Source organism: Phasianus colchicus, chromosome 12 (assembly GCF_987193195.1).
Source record: "Phasianus colchicus chromosome 12, bPhaCol1.hap1.1, whole genome shotgun sequence".
NCBI lineage: Eukaryota > Metazoa > Chordata > Aves > Galliformes > Phasianidae > Phasianus > Phasianus colchicus.
The window spans coordinates 14,259,747-14,278,806 of NC_143447.1; the positions used below are offsets into that span (position 1 = coordinate 14,259,747).

The 19,060-nt window shown below is 42.5% G+C and overlaps 1 protein-coding gene across 1 annotated transcript in view; it reads right to left on the bottom strand.

Annotated features, from left to right (window-relative positions):
* AGBL1 (AGBL carboxypeptidase 1) overlaps positions 1-19,060 on the bottom strand; it is a 374,640-nt gene that overhangs the window by 343,062 nt on the left and 12,518 nt on the right. Inside the window, exons 2-5 of the mRNA XM_090149019.1 lie at positions 13,227-13,290; positions 11,965-12,111; positions 11,328-11,459; positions 9,397-9,490 (exon numbers count right to left, since the gene is read on the bottom strand). Coding sequence (XP_090005145.1) covers positions 9,397-9,490; positions 11,328-11,459; positions 11,965-12,111; positions 13,227-13,290 — 437 coding nt within the window. The remainder of the gene's footprint in view (positions 1-9,396; positions 9,491-11,327; positions 11,460-11,964; positions 12,112-13,226; positions 13,291-19,060) is intronic.

The window sequence follows — 19,060 nt, forward strand, 5'->3', positions numbered from 1 at the left end:
TCCAATAGTGTTATCAGGATAGGGAATCCTAGTGTAGAAAGGCTGTTGCTAAGAGCTTTGACACCATGTCATTTAACTCTGTTGAGGGGCAGGTCTAATCACTGTGATGTTTTTAATGCCACTGATAGTTCTAGAGACTGGTTCACACCTCACATGCAAGCAGTGGTGGAGCTGAAAAAAAAAACCACAAAGCCATAGCAGCCCTAGGAAATTATTCGGGTGTTTTTTTGAGTGTGTGTGTGGACAGCATGTACTCAGAGACAACACTGTGCTCAATTCTTGCTACTGAAAGTCTGCACTGATACCTTCTTTCACCATTTTCAAATTTCCCATGCCTACCTTCAGACTGGAAGCATTTGCTGGAAGGGTCTTCCACAGCTGCCATCCACCCCTTTATAGGTGTAATATGCTTCTGGGTCTGAGAGGACAATAACTCAGGTGAAAGGCAAGGGAAAGAGGATTTCTGGGCTCTCAGATGTGCTGACACACAAGTGTCCTCAGCTTTATCTAGTCTCTAGGCCGTTATCAGATTCATGTCATTATCCAGTTCAGTGCTTTCCAAGGGTAGGTTTTCTCCAGGACTCAAAAGCAGGCAGGGTGGGTGCAAGCTTGTCACCTCAGTGAGGTCATTCAGACAGGCTTTACTAAGAAACATCCCTCCCTTCAGTTCCAGCACCCCAGAGCTGTCTGACTGATGCCTTCTGAAAGCTTTGGCACTTCACATTTATCTCAAACATGTTTACAAGGTCGCATTGCTCAGCCTTCTCCTCACTCTGCCAGCTCCTCATTCACTCCACAATCCACTTCAGCCTCATCCTGCTCAAGCATAACACTTGTCTCCCCTTCCTCATTTTTCCACCTCTCCGTCCTCACCAAATGTCTCAAACAACTCATCTTATGCTCATTTACCCTCAGGAAGACATTAAAAGAAGTGCAATCTGACATACAGACACTGAACATACAGAAGTCTGATTCTCAAGGGGACTTGCCCACAGTAACACTGTCTCTCTGTAAGCCCTTCAGACACCAGATCTCTTTTGCCTTCTATTTAGACTTTTTGCTTTCCTTACTCTTACAGTCTTACCAACACCTGTAACAGAGCCTTCTTCCTGCACCTGCAGACTTCACATAGCTTGCCCAATCTTTCTCACAGATAACCTAAGAGTTTCCAGAAGCCATCCCAAACCCTTCATTCAGAGGGCTGGAAAACCTCTTACGAAGGAAGGTTGAGACACTTGGGCTTGTTCAGTTTGGAGAAGAAAAGAATCTGGGGTTGACTCTTTGTGGCCTTCCAGTACTTAAGCTTATAAGCAGGAAAGGGACTGACTGACTTTTCACATGATCTGAGAATGACAGGGCAAGGGGGATGGCTTTAAACTAAAAGAGAGATTTAGGTTAGGTGTTAGGCTGGGATTTTTTACTAAGAAATAGAGAGGCACTGACACAGCTGCCCAAAGAAGCTGTGGGTGCCCCATCACTGGAGGTGCCCAAAGCCAGGTTGGATGGGGCCCTGGGCAGCCTGAATTGTTGGGGGCACCCAGCCCATGTCAAGGGGTTGGAGCTGGGTGGGCTTTAAGGTTCCTTCCAACCCAAACCATTCTATGATTTCTTCCTATATAAAGACTTTATGATCTTTCTGCCTCTGTTATAATTTTTTATTTTGGTTTATTCCACGATTCCATTTGGGCTATTTACAAAACGCCTAGCACAACTCGTGCACATCAGTCTTTACTCATCCTTCTGTGGAACTACAGTATTCGGCCACGAGGTGCTATCAGTGACAACAACAGTTCATTTACCTTTGGGCAGCACTGTGGGATGCAACTGATACGTGAAATCAAGTGTTACCTCCCATTTGGATGGGACTGACAACGGTTCCCCCAGTTAGGTGAAAGAGGCTTTATCTGAGGCATATCTAAAAGACAACATAACTGCACTGAAGCACCCAAGTGTCAGCTTTAATCTAAATACTACAAAGACCAAGAGTGAAACAGATACGGCAACGTGGAATATAACCCCTGACTGGATATTGTGTCCTAAGAAGTTTGCAAAGCCCACGCTAGAAGCCTTGCTGCAAGCCTTAACAGTTGTTGTCAGAATGAGGAACATTAAAGCTAGGGCAGAGGGACCTTCCCACCAAGAAAAGCAGGGAATTGGCTGCAGTATGGACACATACCCAAAGCCAACAGGCACGGTGAGCCATGAACCACCGAGTGCAAGAAGTCAAGAACTTGAGAGCAGCAGGAACTTGCTCCCATACCATCTTCCCAAACATAATCCACCAGCTCGCTAAAGGGGAAGAAATAATGGCAAAGCAAAGCAACGTCTTCAGTTGAAAGCATTGCTTCTTTTTGAACTCTACTACTTTTAAATGAAATAAGAGAAACAAGATAGGCCTAAACAAAGGAGTTCTTTTCTTAAAGCAACAGTCTCACTGTAGGTCCGTTTATAATCCAGTTCCTCCCTGTCAGGAGGTATCACGTCAAGCCTAGAAGTGCATTTCTCTTTGTGTTGTGCTCACTCAACCATCCTTAATGCCCCCCAAATAGGTTATCTAAGCTTAATCTTGCCATACCAGAGGCTACCAAGAGATGGCATCAGGGTTTCTACATGTAACACCTTTGGCCAAGTGCAACAACCATGGTATTCCTTTCCACTTTCTCAAGCCTTCATCTATTTTCAAGTCCCATCTGAAAGCATCTCTTTTCTCCCTTGCCTCTATCCCTTTATTTTTCAATTTCTCTCTTCTGCTGCTATTAACAGTAGAACACCAGTAAAGTATAATTCTGCAATCCAACTCTATTTACTCAGCAAAGCAGCTCCGAGATACCATCAGTCTGAAATGAGATTTTATAGCTTATTATTAATATTAGAACAGGTCATTCTTGGAGAGAAACCACACAGACCATAAAAAGAACAGAGAGGAAATTGCATAAAACTAGGACACCTTTGGCTCAGAGCTCATTTCTTCTATTACAATGGCTCACTGCATTAAAGTAAATAAACCCTAATGCTTGAATTATCTCAGTGATGTGCATCTCTCCGCTCCATGCTATCTGAAATACTAGCCAGGCTGAACAGACACTTGATGTAAACAGAAGTTTTAAAGGCAATCTCTTTTTCTCTTGTTGCTGGCATCATCTCATTCAAAATAATATTTACTAGTTTTATTTAGCAAGAATTCCTAGCTAAATCACATGTAGATCAAGCCCAGATGGGAAACACGTCATTTGGTTGTGACATAGCTCAAAAGAAATCTCATTCCCTCCTGTGAGTTTTCTAGAAGGATCAAGTGAACCTAATAGCAATTTGAGAATAAGCAGGCACTAAGCATTGATTAATTCTGACCACATTCCAATAGAATTGTGTTACTTTCCAACTAAATATCCAAACTGCTCAACGTGATTAATGGCAAAACAGAGACTAACAAGAGGAATTAAGGATGATTTGCTTTTGATCTCCTATCAGAAACCGTTGCCAAATAAACAAAGGCATAAAGCTTTATGTGGACTACTCCTCAAAAAGAACCAATCACAGCAGCTACTGTATCAGGTCACCAAGGAACTAATCACCATGTTGGTGTGTTGAATTTCCTCACTCATCCTCAAAATACTGTCTGACAACAGCTATGTAACATGTTCTTCTGTTCAAGGAGAGGGCAGCTGAAACCTTAGGACAATTCAGGAGATGCATTTGCAGCAAATGCACATGGTGGTCAACCAGGAAGGGATTATCCAGGATTAGGACTGAGGAAAGGAGCTGCCCTGCACAGAGCCTGGGATGCATTCACAATTGCATCTCTTTCATGTGTCTCTCCATTATCTCTTGTTCTTAACAGAAGAGATAATTCTAGTATTCAGGTCATTTCTGCTATGTCTCCTCTAAGAGAGGCAGCCAACTGCCATTCCAACCCCTTCTCCTCTTGCTAAGGTCACAGGAGATCATTTTAACAATCATTTGTTGATGTGGCAACTCAGTCACTTTTCAACACCACAGGCTCAACACTTGCATTTTATCTTGCCTCAGAAGCACCAGTTATAAGGGCAGAAAACAATATCGATTGCACGCAACCTATTTTGTATAGAAAAGGTATTATATATATTCAAAGCACACTTAAAGCAGCGTACATCCTCCCCTTAACTTACAGCTGCAATATTTTCAGGGTCTTTAGAGTCTCCTTGGTCATTCTGATAGCGTCTGATTAAATACAGGCTTTTGCTTTTAGACGTACTCTTAAGATCACCTTAACATCCCTCTTTTCTTGAATGAATTCCACTTTCAAGAGTCCTGTGAAAAAAAAATCTCTCAGGTTCCATTCTGACAAAAGTACGTTATGACAATATGATGACAATAGGAATCACTTCCTGACTTCTGAGCTTTTTAGATTTCATGAATCACTTTCCAACTCAAGACATCCCTCAACAAGCACCACCAAAGAAAACACACAGGAGGTGTTCTCATCTCTTCCTAGGTTTTGAGTCCCAACAGGAGCTGGACTTTCTAAGTCAGTATCCATCCACCTGACTTAACTCTGAATTTCCATCACTCTGTTTCCACATTATCCTCCAGTCTACAGGGAAATAAACAGTCCCCTCAGACTTCCAGAGGCAAACGCCTCATAAAGGTAAAGACAACCCCACTTTTTTTCTTAAATATACTAGGAGTCCATATAACTATTTCATCTGTAGTGGGTATGTGAGAGGAATTACTCTTTTTCATGGGAACTACGATCCGCTGCAAATGTCTGAGGAGCTGGGACCACCCAACAAACACTAAACAACAGATTTGTGATTCAGTGTCAGAATCAGGCAACCCCAGACACGAGCAAAGACAGAATTTCTTCATGTTACATCTTCTACTGAATTAATCTGGCACTGTTCCCAGACTTGTTAATTCACTTTTTGCTTTTAATTAAGTAGTCAAACTTCACTAAGAACAACCCACTGAAGAAAGCCAAGTTTTGTGAACATTCACAGAAAGCAAGATTATTATTTTTAATTCTGATGAGTACTCATTCTTCTCACAATCTGTGTTTAATAGATGTACTCATTGTTCAGTGTGGTAAATAGATGTACTCACAAAAAGCTTTGAGGAACAAAGACATTCTCTAAATTGGTTTGATTAAAACAGTAGGAATCTGAATGCCACCTATCTTTGAAGAACAGAAAATGATAATGTCTGAGTGGTTCCCTTCTTTACAATTTCATGCTCACTTGCCATTTTCTAAAGCCTGAATACTCCCTATGTGCAAGAATCACGTTCTGGATTTTTGCTTTCACTAACTTTGATAATTCATCTTCAGCTCAAGGCATCCAAGAAGAGACTGGCACAACACAACCACAGACCACATGCAGCCCTCAAAGCCATTTGCTTGATGTGCCAGCAGCCTGAGGACGATACCTGATGCTTGGCCACCTGGAGACACATCCAAGAAAAAGAGATCCAGCTTCAGAGAGCAGACATCTGCCAAAGCCACATCCATCTGTCCACAACACATCTAAATGTCTCCTAGAGCAAGTGAATTGGGAAGATGAGCAAGACTGATGAAAGAAACAAAGGAAAAGTGGGAGACTAGTAGAAGATACGGAACATACAGGGAAGGTAAAAGGAGTCATTGAACTGCGTAGGGCACCAGTGGTGTTACATTAGAGAAGGTGCTGACAGCAAAGATCGGAGCATCCCACTCACACATTTTGCTATTGACATAAACAGAACATCTGGCTTTATTTAAAACCTTCCTCACAGAAATGAACTAAAAAGCTTTCACTGCAACACAACACCATACAAGACAGACAAGACAGTCTAGAGTCTCCATCTCATTTGGATTTGACAGTACTTAAGTCAGGAGTTCTCTAAACCCCACTAAGTTTCACATTTCGCCCTGTGGGTTTTGCTTCAGATATGGGCAGTCTTAGAAAACCACAGTTATGGCACCAGCAACCTGAAGACCTCAGATGCCTAACTAAGACCAATTAAAGTCCATGAGTCAGTCTCGGGGGAATCAGAGCTACTTGGCATGCACCCAGAAAAGGTCAATTGGAGCCCTGGAGACTATTTCTAAATACCCCAGAGCTTTGCCACTGAGAAAAATAAATAGAACTATGTATCTTGTTTCCACATCTTAGCTGGCTGAATAAATAGCTCTGATAGCGCACTCTCCAGGGCAGATTCTTAAAGTGACATTGGTTCTACTGCCCAGGACAGGAGAACACGGGTGCAGCCACAAGAGAAGAAGTGCATTTTCAATGCGGCATTCCTGGCAGCTGATCAAAGAACACGGATTATCTCTGCCCCCACAGTTGCCAGCTGTTCCTTCCCAGCAGCAAGGCAAATCATGGGGTATGTGGTTATGGAGAGAAGTTATCAAGGGCAAATACAAAGGGAGGATCAGAGACTTGCAAGGAGGACATCGCAAGATTTCCTCTGTAGGCAGGTTACAGGCTAGGATTCTCTTTAAGTTCCATACCAGCAGCCAAAAAAGCAGCATATGCTTTTGTGTCCAACTCACTACACCAAAATAACTTCCCCTAGATTTCCACACAGGGACTTTGGGAGGAGCTGTGCAATCTGAGTCAGATGACCAACAACACAACGCAGAACTAGACAAAGCATGTGACTCCCTTTTTCTCAGCATCTCAAAAAGTCCATCCATGAAGTCCCTTGCAGAGTAACCCTACAATTTTCTTTAATTAGATCTACTTAAAAAATAGACGGGCATTTTACACGTACCTCCATTTTCTGATGAACTTGAAACTGCCTTCTGTTTTCAAACCATAGTTATCCCAGGTATTTGTTGATGCTGGGAAAGATCTGCAACCCATTTGCAGTCTAGACTTTCAGTCTCAGGACCTATATTCTTGCCAGCAATAGTGCTTGTTGGGGAAAACAGCCTCAAGAACACTACACCCGAAAAGACTGCAAACAAACACAACCCCTATTAATGAATTAGAAAGTAGAGCCTTTAAATAGGTTGCAATTGCTTTTTAAAACAAAACAGGCTTTCATGCTTCTTCTGATGTGAAATAGTCTGTCTCTACTGAGCCATTGACCTTCTCAGCTGCTCCTTTTTATTAAATGAAACAAGCAAGTTAGAGCTCTAGGTGGGCCAGCTGAATCACAGAATGACAAAATGGCTTGGGTCGGATGGGACCTCAAGGATCTTCAAGTTTCAACCTCCTGCCACAGGCAGGGTTGCCAGCCACCAGATGAAGTATTAAATCAGGTAGGTTGTAGGACAGATTTTATCTTCCACCTTCATACTCATGGAAATACATTGCGCAAAGAGCCCAAATATATTAGCAGAAAAAGGAAATTAGGAAACTGAACTAGCAGTAAGATAGACACCAAGACCTTTTTGTCCAATGGCAAATAAATCCTAGCTTGTCAGCAAAACTGCTGTTTTATTAACGGAAATTCTGAGACTTTGTTTTCTGCTTCTCTCCCATAATATCCCTTCCAAAAAAAAAGAAAAATCTAAGAATTAAGAGAATTTTTACAGGAGTTGAGAGGAAGCAAAACCCAAAGTCTGCTAGTTGTCTGTGCTTTTGAATGGATCTCAGAAAAAAGCTGGGCTAGGAATGTTTAACAAACCAAGCTCTCCATTTCCCTCAGAGGAAGCCACAAATGGAAGCTTTGCACAAAATTCTTGTGCTCTCAAGCAACCAGTCCCCTTGTATAACAAAGAACTAGAGAAATGATGGAGGCCCAAGTCCCACTGCACCCAGATCTTGATCTATGAGACAGACTAGTAGTACTAATGTTAGTCTAATTGCAACCAGCGCCTCAGGAAAACAAAAGGAAACTAGGGAATTGGGTGGAATTTCCTTAGTTAAGATAATGGACTCATCAATCCCTTTTGGTTGCCTCAGAAGTCAAGTCCAACTCTAGAACTAACTTATTTTGAGCCCTACTGTCATCAAACAGTTCTCCAGACTTCCTGAGTCTTAAAGTTGTACCAGGAGGCCTAAGGAGATTCCTGGAGGGTACTAAGATATCCTAGGAATAACACCATAGCAATAATATTCTTGGAGTTGAGTGATATCCAAGTCCCCATGCTGGAAACACACTGGATCATGTCATATTTTTGGAGTGATGGTGCAGAGAAAACTGACACTGTGAAGCAGTTCCAGGTACACAGCACTACAGTAGAAAGCCAATAATGCAGACAAAAATGAGTTGGCTTCCATTAACAAGGCAGCTGTGGGAATTTGTGCATCTGCTGGGCCTATTTGATAAGACAAAGTGCTCAAATTTTTATAACCCCAGATACACAGGTAGAAGAACTGGAAAAAGGCTGCATTAGCAAACAAAAGTACTACATGTTGATTGCAAGTTAATCAGTTGGATCTAGGAAAATCCTTCCTTTGTAGTGTACTGTGTAACTGGCCATACTGGGAGAACTGGTATTAATCTGTCACAACACCATCTGAAAGGACACTGTTTATTGCAGCCCCTATCCAGGGTGACTGGCCCACACTCCTATTACAACTATACATAAAATGATCAGATTGTTGTGCCACATTTGTCTTCCCACCTCTCACCCACACATCACACCCAACCTAAAGCTCCTTCTTCAGTAACCACCATCCACAAACTGCACCCGTGTTGAGTCTGTACAGAAGCTAGGCTTGACTGAATATTGCTAAGGCACTGATGAACAAGTAGGAACAACGTGCTCCAAAAAGCAGAGCATGTCTAAGGGAGAGAACCAGCAGGTTCTGTGTTGCTTAAGCAAATGTGTGGGCAGAGGTCATAGCAGTAAGTTCTGCCTTCTGTTTGCAGTGAACAAACCACATGTTATGTCCTTCAGTGGATGCTCATCTTCTGTACTACCTTGAAATGCATATGAGGCACTGCCAGAATGGAAAGGTTCACACACAGGCAGAAAATTGATTTCTCCTCAGCAAATTTGAAATATTTAGAATGGGCTTCAAAACAGACCTAGGTTAACGTTAGCTAGAACTGTTATTCTTCAAAAATACTGAAATGATTTGGTCACAACTCTTTGCAGAAGGAAAAAGACAGACCTGCCACAATTCCACTGAGCCTGCCCCAGGCCAGTGGTGACGGGAGGCTCTTGCTAAGGGGTGGGCAGGAGCAGTCTGTCTGCTGCTTGGATGTGCTTCTCAAAATCCAGTCCTGACTGGAAACTGAAGGATGATACCTTGTAATCAAACTGCCATCGCTACAAGTAAACGGCCACCAGCATGAATCATATGATGAATCACAGCATAAGCGTGTCCTTCAGGGAACTATTTCTGCCTCTTAAAAAATCTGCAGATTTAAAGTGAATGGAAATTGTGCATCGATTTCTGATTTCTTTGCCTTTTCAAGTGGAACCAAAATTTTATTTCTTGCTGGCCTGGAAAGATGAGTTCCCTTTGGGCTAGTGCCTACCTTACAGTCCTGACGTGCTGCTTGCTGTAGGGGGTGATGACTTTGAAAAGCAGCTCCATGGCTCCATTGATGCCAAGCGTGGTTCCTGCAGCAACTAAACCAATAAAAGAGAAAAGCAGTCAGGTCTGAAGCAGGCAGTCTGCAATGATGTGTTTAGAGCTGGTGCAGGGAAGTGACTTGCTGCCCCTGAGGCTATGAGCAGATTTCTATGGGCTCCCAATTGTCCTAAACAGATCATTTTACAAACAGAGGAACAGCAGCACAGGGCTGGCAATGGACACACCTTTACACAGAGTCATACCAAAACCAGTTCTCAAATCCTGTGCTTCTCCCCTAAGCTTCCCACAGCTCCTTTCCCTGTGAATATTGTACTCTCGAGAGAACAAATCACAATCAAATACAGTCAGGAAAATGACAGGGCTCAAATTCTTCTTACATTTGCCAGAAGCAGCTGCGTGAGGATGGCTTATTTCACAGAGGCATGATGGAAGGTCAAGTTTACTTCTACTTGTGCTTTTACTCAGCAGTTTGGAAGTGTATTTTTGGGAGGGGTGCTTCTGAGTACATCTTAATTTCAGCTACCTTTAATCCTGCACTTGATAGCACACGTGGGGAGCATTTATAGACAGTTCTGGCAATCCAATTCTAAAAATGCCCAATGAAGACTCCAGTTGTTTATTGGGCCACAAAGACCAGAGTCAAAAATACTCAGACAAGATGGAAGCATAGCTGGGCTGGAGGCACCTGAAGAGCAACAGAGCTGTCCCAACAAAATCGTATAGGATAGATTTTGAGGTAGGGTGAGGGGCTTGACATGAACGGAAAGGAGGCCAGGCTGCAGCATGCATCCTGCAACCTCTGTAACATCTGCAGCTGAAATGGGATGCAGGTGCACTGAAGCAGAGCAGTGATTGGTGGAGATTATCATTTTGGGTGGGAGGCAACACAGGGTCATTACACAGCTGTGAAACTCAAATAAAGGCACGTTTCAGCTTCTGGCCTTGGCTGCATTTTCAGTCAGACTTGGTCTTTCAAATGCTGCTCGTAGCAGGGAGAAGGGTTGAATGTTGAGGTTTGGCTGCTTGCCTGAGAAAGCCCATTGCATGAAACTAGCTCCTGTACAGCTAGAAGGGACCTGCAGGGCTGGGAGCCAGGAATGCTAAATCTTAGGATGCGTGTAGCAGACTGCAGGCAGGATGGCTGTCAAGAATTATCTGCTGGGTGAGGAAAGGAGGGAGGAAAAAGAAATGGTTGGAGCGAGCAAAGGGAAACGTGTGCTGACAAACTCAGTGCTCCACAGCATGGAAAACCTGTATGAATCTGTAGAGATCCTTAGGGGTAATACCAGGAATCCCATTGCTTGAATTGCTTAATATGAGGGACAGCCATGCAAGACAAGGGAAGGAACACTAAGACAGGAGAGGAGACCAAGCATTAAGTTCCCAGCTCTAATATGTACTTCCTGAAGGACCCTGAATAAGTGATTTCTCTCTGCCTCTTACCTCTGTTGCTTCAACTGCATTACCCTACCCTGTACAGCTGCTCTGAAGATCAATACAATCAACAACGTGAAACACTTGGTTATTATGATTACAGAAACTGCATAGCAACTTAAGGTACCTAAGCCCCAACAAAGGAATTGGCTGTATGTATTATGGTATAGGAGACCACTGACATAAATACTTTCACATTCATGTGTATTTTCCACTTATATTTTCATAGACCACAGATGAAATACTTTGTAAAGGCTATATAGACACTTCAGGGAATATTTCTTTCTAGGGTTATTCTGGATTTTTGTGTCCAATTCTGTACATTAACAGTGCATGCAGACACTTGTTCTAAATAGAAATGTTTATTTGCACTGAAGTGACTAAAAAGAGCTCTATTAATTGCCATGCTGAGGAAAGGAGGAAAACCTAGGTACTCACCATTAGAAGCACAAACCCGCAGGACCCAGAGGCAGTGGGTGAGGTTCAGGTGGTGACCCAGGTTTTGCTTTGTCAAGCTCAGGATCACATCAGTTGCTTCTGCTTTCTGCACTTTAATCCCAAACTTCCGGTCTGTGAAACACAAAGCAGAATCAAAATTATTGTAAAGACCAAGTATCTGCAGAAGTACAGATAAACAGACTTGGACGAAATCTCATAAGTGGGGATTCCATTAAAAATTCGTTTAAGTGTACCAGTGAGTTAGATCACTGTCATTTTCAGTGTAACACGCAAATAAGAGAACATCAAAATTACCTACAGTCACCATATACAAAGAGAAACCATTTTATGATTTCACTTAGGTTAAGAGAATCAAAAGTAAATTTCTGCTAAGGGGGAACTTCCCAGCTAGTAGTTCAGCCCAAGGCAGGATGTGTGTGTGATTACACCCTCCCCATCTTTTTGCAAGACCTCCTACTGGCCAAACTGTAGATGACTGTAGTATTTCCAAAGTAGAGCAACCCAAGAGTAAACTCAAAACACTAACAGGCACATCTCAGTGCTGATTATTGCTGGGACTGTCTGTTAGTTTTAAGCCCACTCTCCAGACCCCAAACATCCCACTGTGCAGCAGTACCTTGTTGGCCAACCCTGGCCAGAAGGCGAAGGAGAGGCAGGAGGATGCTGGGGTCGGGTGGCTTGGTCCGGGCAGCAGAGATGAGGGCCTGCAGCAGTGCCTCACTACCCCCTTTGCTGATCACATAGTGAATTCTTCGTCCAGTCCCTGGGGAAGAGGGGGCAAAAAGAAAGGCTTTGCTCAGACCATCCTCATCCCACACTTGCAGTGTTAACTTTCAACCTGCACGATGCACACAGTGCTCCCATGGCCTTCTCGAGTTGTTTTATTGCCATAAACTCCAGATCATTTGCAGAGTTGACCTCTTGATTGCCCCCAGACTGGAGACACTGCTAATAGTGATGCGAAAAAAGGATGCTCTCTTCTCATCTCGCTTCAGCGGTCATTACCTTCACAAAACCACTGCAGAGGTTTTTCATTGTGCATTGAAATGCAGCACAGAGGAATAAACAGAAGCACCAACAGATTTCAAAGAGGCAGAAGGCTCAGTGATCTTTTCTTAGATATTGGAAATTAGACCAGCAAAAAAAAAAAAAAAAAGAATATCCAACAAGAATCTGCCAAACAAAAATGAATCCTGGGGAAGCTTTGGAGACATTTTTCAGTCAAATCTAGATCTTCAAAGAAACCAGAAACTAATCCTGCGAGCCCTACCACGTCAACAAACAGGAGTCCATGGTCACCTTTGGCAGCTGAACCAACTCTCCTTGGTTGGAATAAGCTGCACGTTCAGCCCTCAGAGTACCTGAAGGGAAGATGCCTCTCCTGCTCCCCCAATAGGCAGTCCTTCCATTTAATGAAGAATGATCCTGCATGACTTCCAAGGAGAAGCTTAGCTGGACATGCAATGTCTGTCATGGGACTGTGAGGACTGGGGAATGCAGGAGCCTCCAGTACTTACTGATGTGGCCCAGTAGCTCAGTTGGGTTGAGAATTACTGAGCAAATAATATTTCTGAGGTGGAGTGCCAGGGAAAATACATTTAATTTTTTTTTTTCCAGTTTTTTTTTTTGCCAATTCACTTATTTGTTTATGTGGCTCAGCACACATAGCAACACGTCATCCTTGCAGCCCTGAGGTGGAGGTCCTCAACTCCCTCTCCTATAAAGTATTTGTGGTTTGGGAAGTCAGGTTCCTCTCTTTGTCTCACAGCCTCCCCCACCCCCCAACAGCACAGGTGAATATTTCCAGTGGCTGACTACTAAGAATTAGGAAAATCCTGTCCTTAGCCTGCAGGCATCGCCCCAGCTATACTTCCTTACCCAGAGAGAGCAGGTCAGTGAGGACACTGAGGATATTCAGGAGAACATCCTTGTCACAGGAGCTCTGAAATGGAAACACAACAATTTTAGTGTTGAATTCAAAACAGTGAATTTCATACTACATCAGGCTACAGTGCCTCATGTGGTGCAGACGCACTGCAATCCTTGTTTGGATACTGAGTGCTCTTTGTGCCATCTGGCCAGCGAATACGTGCAGCCATATTGATAACACATTCTAAAAGCCTCTGACAGACACAGCGATCCTACCACGCAATATTTAATACACAGTAGCATTTCTGCAGTGTTTACATCTTAATTCTAAATTACATCTCTTTCTTTGGATCAGTCTGGTTACCTCAAAGCTGAGGAAATTAACCCGGCAACGTGTTGTCATTTTCAATAAGAAGATCTGTTATTACAGCAGATGGAAAAGAATATCTATAAACCATATCAATCTCCTTCACAAGAAAATCACCCTGTCTCTGCAGCTTTACAGCTACAACCACATGGAAGTCCGGAGGCTGGTGAGCAGAAAAATACCCAAAACTTATTTTTAGTGATGACTGAGCAAGCACCACACCCTGACATCACGCTTTCTGCTTTAGATTGACCCTACATTTTCCTCTAGAGGAAATGAGATACAGCATGCTTGTGGAGAAGGAAACACATGCTATCTACCATCCATCTGCGTGATACGTTGCAGCCCTTACTTGAATCCTGCTCCATCCAGATTTCTTTGCTAAGATCAAAGTCTCATTAGTCTGTATTGTTATATGAGAGAGTTGGGTTAAGTACTAGATCTCTTAATAACTGTACAAATACAACACAGTAAGAATTTCCAGTATAACAGCAAACTTGCCTTTCGGTAGCCTTGGTTATGAATAACCTTAGTTATTTCACATAAACTAGAGCAGGATCACTTTATCACCCACTAAGTTATTAAAATAGAATAACATCTTACACATATACAGCTCTTGAATGTTGAAGTGCTTCAGAAATTAAACCTGCTAGTACCCATTCTGCATATATGTGGTCATTTTACCAGCCAAAATGACTTAACCATTCTCTGATGTACTTAACATTACGTAACTGAATATATAAGGCAAGAAATCAAGAAGTAACACCTAGCAAAAAGGAATTTCAGAAAGAACATAAAGCAAATCTGTATAAGTCAGATCTGTAACGATGACTGTTATTAATGCAGATGGACAACTTATTTCCAGTGGCTCCCAGCTAAAGTGACAGCTCAAACTGAAACAGTCCTGAGGATGGTGCAGCTAATTAAGCAGCTCTGTATTGTACCCTTTTGCTGTTGCAGTGGGGGAAGGTGTGTTCAGTGAGATCTGGGAATGAAGAAGGGAAACAGGTCAGCTTTCACAGTTAAGACTGTCAGCCAGAGTTCCCACTTGTGTCACAGAACTGCTATGGGATGCTCAGAAGCTCCCTCCAACCAAACTTCCAGAAGAGTCACTATGATGACACTGCCGGTTCTTTCCCAGCCAAGACAAGCTATTTGACTTCAATTAAATACAATAACTCACGGTTCTCCATTACAACTCTCACCTTCGAGAGGATGTCCAAATTCACAGTACTGGCTCAAGGGAGTGCACAGAAAGGAAGGGCTGCAGCAAGGTTACTGCAGCTCTGAATACTGCTACTTCTTGGTAACGGATAGTTTCAGTGATAGGTTAACAGTGATGCCTTTGTTCATTAGTCCAGTCTTAAACTGTCTCAAGTCTCCCAATACATTCAGAGGAAATAAATAGTGATGAGAGCTCTCTTCCTGAATTTCTTGGTATTTTTTAAGCATGGGGACTCAGTAGTCAGGAGCAGGCTGTCAGGGGTGATGAGTACCCACCAAATTTACAGACTCCAGGAAGAGTTACAGTTCTCAGCACCTTTTTTAAATATCAGCCCTCTAGTTTTGTCTTGCTGCCTCTCAGTATCCTTTTCCTATGTAGGTGGATGGATTACACATTAAGGTTTCAGTAATGAAGTCTTCATTGATTTATGCTCCTATTACACTGGGCTGTTTATTTTAACTGATTGGATTGTGGGTTTCCTAAGCCATTAACACAAATAGTGATGACATAAGATATCCTCTGAATTTCCATGCACTTTATCCAGGGGCTCAGATGAACAAAGAACTCGAGGGGACATGAAAGATCAGCCTTTAAAATGTGCAAATTAGAGCTGGGTTATATTGCCAAATATTTTATCTGAGTATTTATTCTTGGTATTTTAATATTAAAATTCTGATTGGATTGGTGCCTCATCATCCCCCTTCCTCCAGTGCACCAGTGAGGGAATTGGATGGTTGTGTTTGCTGAAACAGTAGATAAAGCCCTGGGTGCATTAGAAAAATGTATTTCCTGCAAACCTCAGTGGCAAAGATTTCAACCACTGAATAACACAGAAGTCCACAGCTCCAATAAATAATACCCAGACAATTAAAAAAAACTGAAATAACTCTAAAGTTGCTGTTGTCTTACAAGATGCCTTTTGAATAGAGACTGCTCAGATTTCGACTAATTAGCTTGCGATGCTCGAAATTAAAGATATTTGGACACTGAGTTCTACTAGAATTAATTGCTGAAATTAATGCTTATACCAAACTGTTTGTGGAAGGGTTGCCAACAAATTCATTCATGAAAAGGTTTTGGGAAATCTTTTTGAATAGTAAGAACATTGAGAAAGTCACAACTTGTGCCTGATCTAAGAAAGATGAATAGGGTAATTTCTTTAATGCAAATTACTTATCCAGCTCTGGTTAAAATAAACACATTAGTTATTTTTATTGAAAGATACGCCTGATGTTTCAAAAAAAAAAAAAATGTTAAGCAAAGAGAGAAGTGAAATTCCTCCTGCTAAATATTTTCCATTCCTGCAGCACTTGTGGATGTTACCTACAATATCTGTATCTGTACACACACAGACTAATGAAGATGCATTTATGGTACACGGGTGGAATGTGAACAGAGGCTCAAGTTAGATTACAAAAATCACCAACCTCCTGCAGGATTTCACTAAAAGGATTTAGAATTAGAGACAAATTGTTACCTATTAACAACAGGCCGTAGCTGCCTTCACAGCTTGCAGCTGGACAAGGGCTAAAGGAACAAAAAGCATCACTTAAAAATCAAGCATGGCTTTACTTTTTGGCCAGAGCCTCTCATCCTAGCCTCACTTCAGCAAAGCCTGCTGTCTTTCTCACCCAACTGGGAGTATCATGGGGCTGACTTGAGAGGTATTTAATCAGCTCCCAGCTGATCATTTTCCTCTGAGCTTTTTCTGGGAATTAATCCCTGAAACACCAGGGCTTTGGTTAGCTTGGCTAAAGCTCCTCATGCATAAGCAGCAGGAGGATGGAGAAAGCTAAGAATAAGAAATACCACAGCATGTGGTCACTGACATACAGGCAGTAAGGGATTGTTACATTGGGTTTGGAGAGCAGCTTGATCCTAAGATCCTTCTGACCAACAGCTCAGGTTATTCAGCTGACCTGGGAATAATACCCAGGGAAGGAGTTCCTGTGTGCTCGTCCTGGGGAATGTGCCAGGACAAGTTGTTATTCACTTAAGACAAGATTATAAAATCACAACCAAGTCACTGAAACAGGTAATCTCATTTTAGCAGGGAAAGACTCCAGGAATTTTTTCCTACAGGCTTTGAAGAGCCACCAGAGATCATTTTTCCTGTCCCACCTGAAGGACAGCAGCTATCAGCTCAGTACCCACGTTAGCAATGGCCTAAAATGAAAGCTTCAGTCACTTCTGCGTCTCTAAAGCTTTCATAGCTTTTGCCCACAGGCAAGTATTCCCCCAAATAAAACATGCAAATTACAGAGAGCATTTACTGTGAGTGTAAGCATTATTGTTACAAAAAAAAAAAAAAAAGAATGCCTGGAAAGAAATCATACAGCATTAATTTGTGCAGCACGATGTTTGCTAATAAATATTTTATTGGGGGGGGAGAAGGAAATACGAGGCTGTTATTCCACCCACAATTATTATAAATGCAGAATTAAAGAAGTCACTCCTGCAGGGCAACAGGTAGCGTGTTTTCTGACAGCACTCCTATTAAATTAATTGTTGGATATATTGTGTGACCACTTAGGGGAAAAAAAAGTCTGTTCTAACCAGCTTCCAGAGTTTTTCTTTTTAGATAGGCTGAGGAATAGGATGTCCAGTTCCAGGTTCTATTTGTTCACTTGTTTTAAAATAACGTGTTCCTAAACAGGGAAGCAGAATTTGATACATTCAAAATATGCCCTTCTTTCTTCTCTTACCCTTCATAAATTTGCTCACACAAATAGCAGTAGTTGGACTAACTGTCCATGTAACGATGCTTGCATCTGCAAGAGGATTTCTCATCCCTTGCACTCAGAGTCCATGAAAGAGAAATCCTGGTGTGCAGTTGCACCTGCTGAAACCAACACAAGCCTAGGGGCCAAGCAAAATCTCTCCTCACTTGCTCTGAAGACCTCCAGAAACTATTGGGCTGCTAATAACTGAATTAACACTTAAATGAGATTCTGCTCCCGATGCTTTGTCACCACTGAGGTGTGCGCACAGACTCAGCTATTCCACACTGCTAGCAGTACAGGTTTGCCATCTGGACATCTTCCCACACCTGACTCCCTGGTCTCTCGATAGCCATAAAACCAGGCTCACCGCCTTACATTCTGCATCTTGCCAGAGCAGACTGCTTTATCTAATTTAAGCGGAGCTAAAAAGTCACACTAAAATAAGAGAACAAAAAAACCCTGTGTGCCCCCATCCTCAGCCTTGCTATTCAGCCAGCTGTGTTTTCTTGTTACTGGAGGGATCTCCAGAATTTCACTGGGGAACCTCAGAATAAGTATTGCAAGCAATTACAGCTAAAATTTTGTTATTACTAAAGCACTTTGTTACATCATTACTGTCATCATCAAGCCTTAGAGGAACGCTGAGAAGTTATGATCTTGTTTCTCCTGCTCCTTAAACATCCAAATATCCTCAGCATTGTCACCATCCTCTGTGGTAAACTGCACTTGTCTCACCTAACCTGGATTTCCTCTGCTCAGGAGTCAGATAGGTCAGGAAACACCAAGGAGGAGGGGAAGGGAAAGGCTCTATTTATAGACTGGAAGGAGGACCTTGCTGCTAGAATAGTGTCCTAGGTGACCTCTTTAATCCTACAAGAGAGGCATTCACAGCTGTGTGGGATCACGTAGCCCTCAAACTGTATGCAGGGCAGCCAAAGGGCCTCCGACAGCATGACACGTGGTCCAGCAAGTCCTTGCTCCTGTTTGTGAGGTGCTTGCTCCTTCACACCTATGTCCAGCATTGCTGACACCCCATTTACCCAAGCACCAGCCATCTTTCTTCCTACTTATGCTCAATATCCAGCCAGGCTCTGCGATTTACTGGATTTTATATCAAAGGAAATGTTAAACATCTAAAAAATTTCCCTTTTTCACCTGATGCAATTAGATGCAGGGCTGTTTTCCATTATCTCCATTGACTCGAGGTTAGGTTTTTGGTCATCCTTGCTTGCCCTCACAACATTCTATTGCACACCAATTCACAGCTGGGTTCAGTAATGAGGTACTGTTCACATCAACACCAGACAACCAGGTAGGGTAGACAATTAAGAATGGGTAGAAACAACACCTGAAAGGCAACTTTCTCCATGTTATTGTATGGGACTTTGCTCCTGTTCATTGAGATTTAGGTCTTGTTCTCAAAAGATACATGCTACAGACTGTGGGACTCAACTGCTGCAAGGCAGACATGGGCAAAGTCCACACTTACATCTGAATGCCCTCAAAACACTAAAAGGTGTTGAGATAT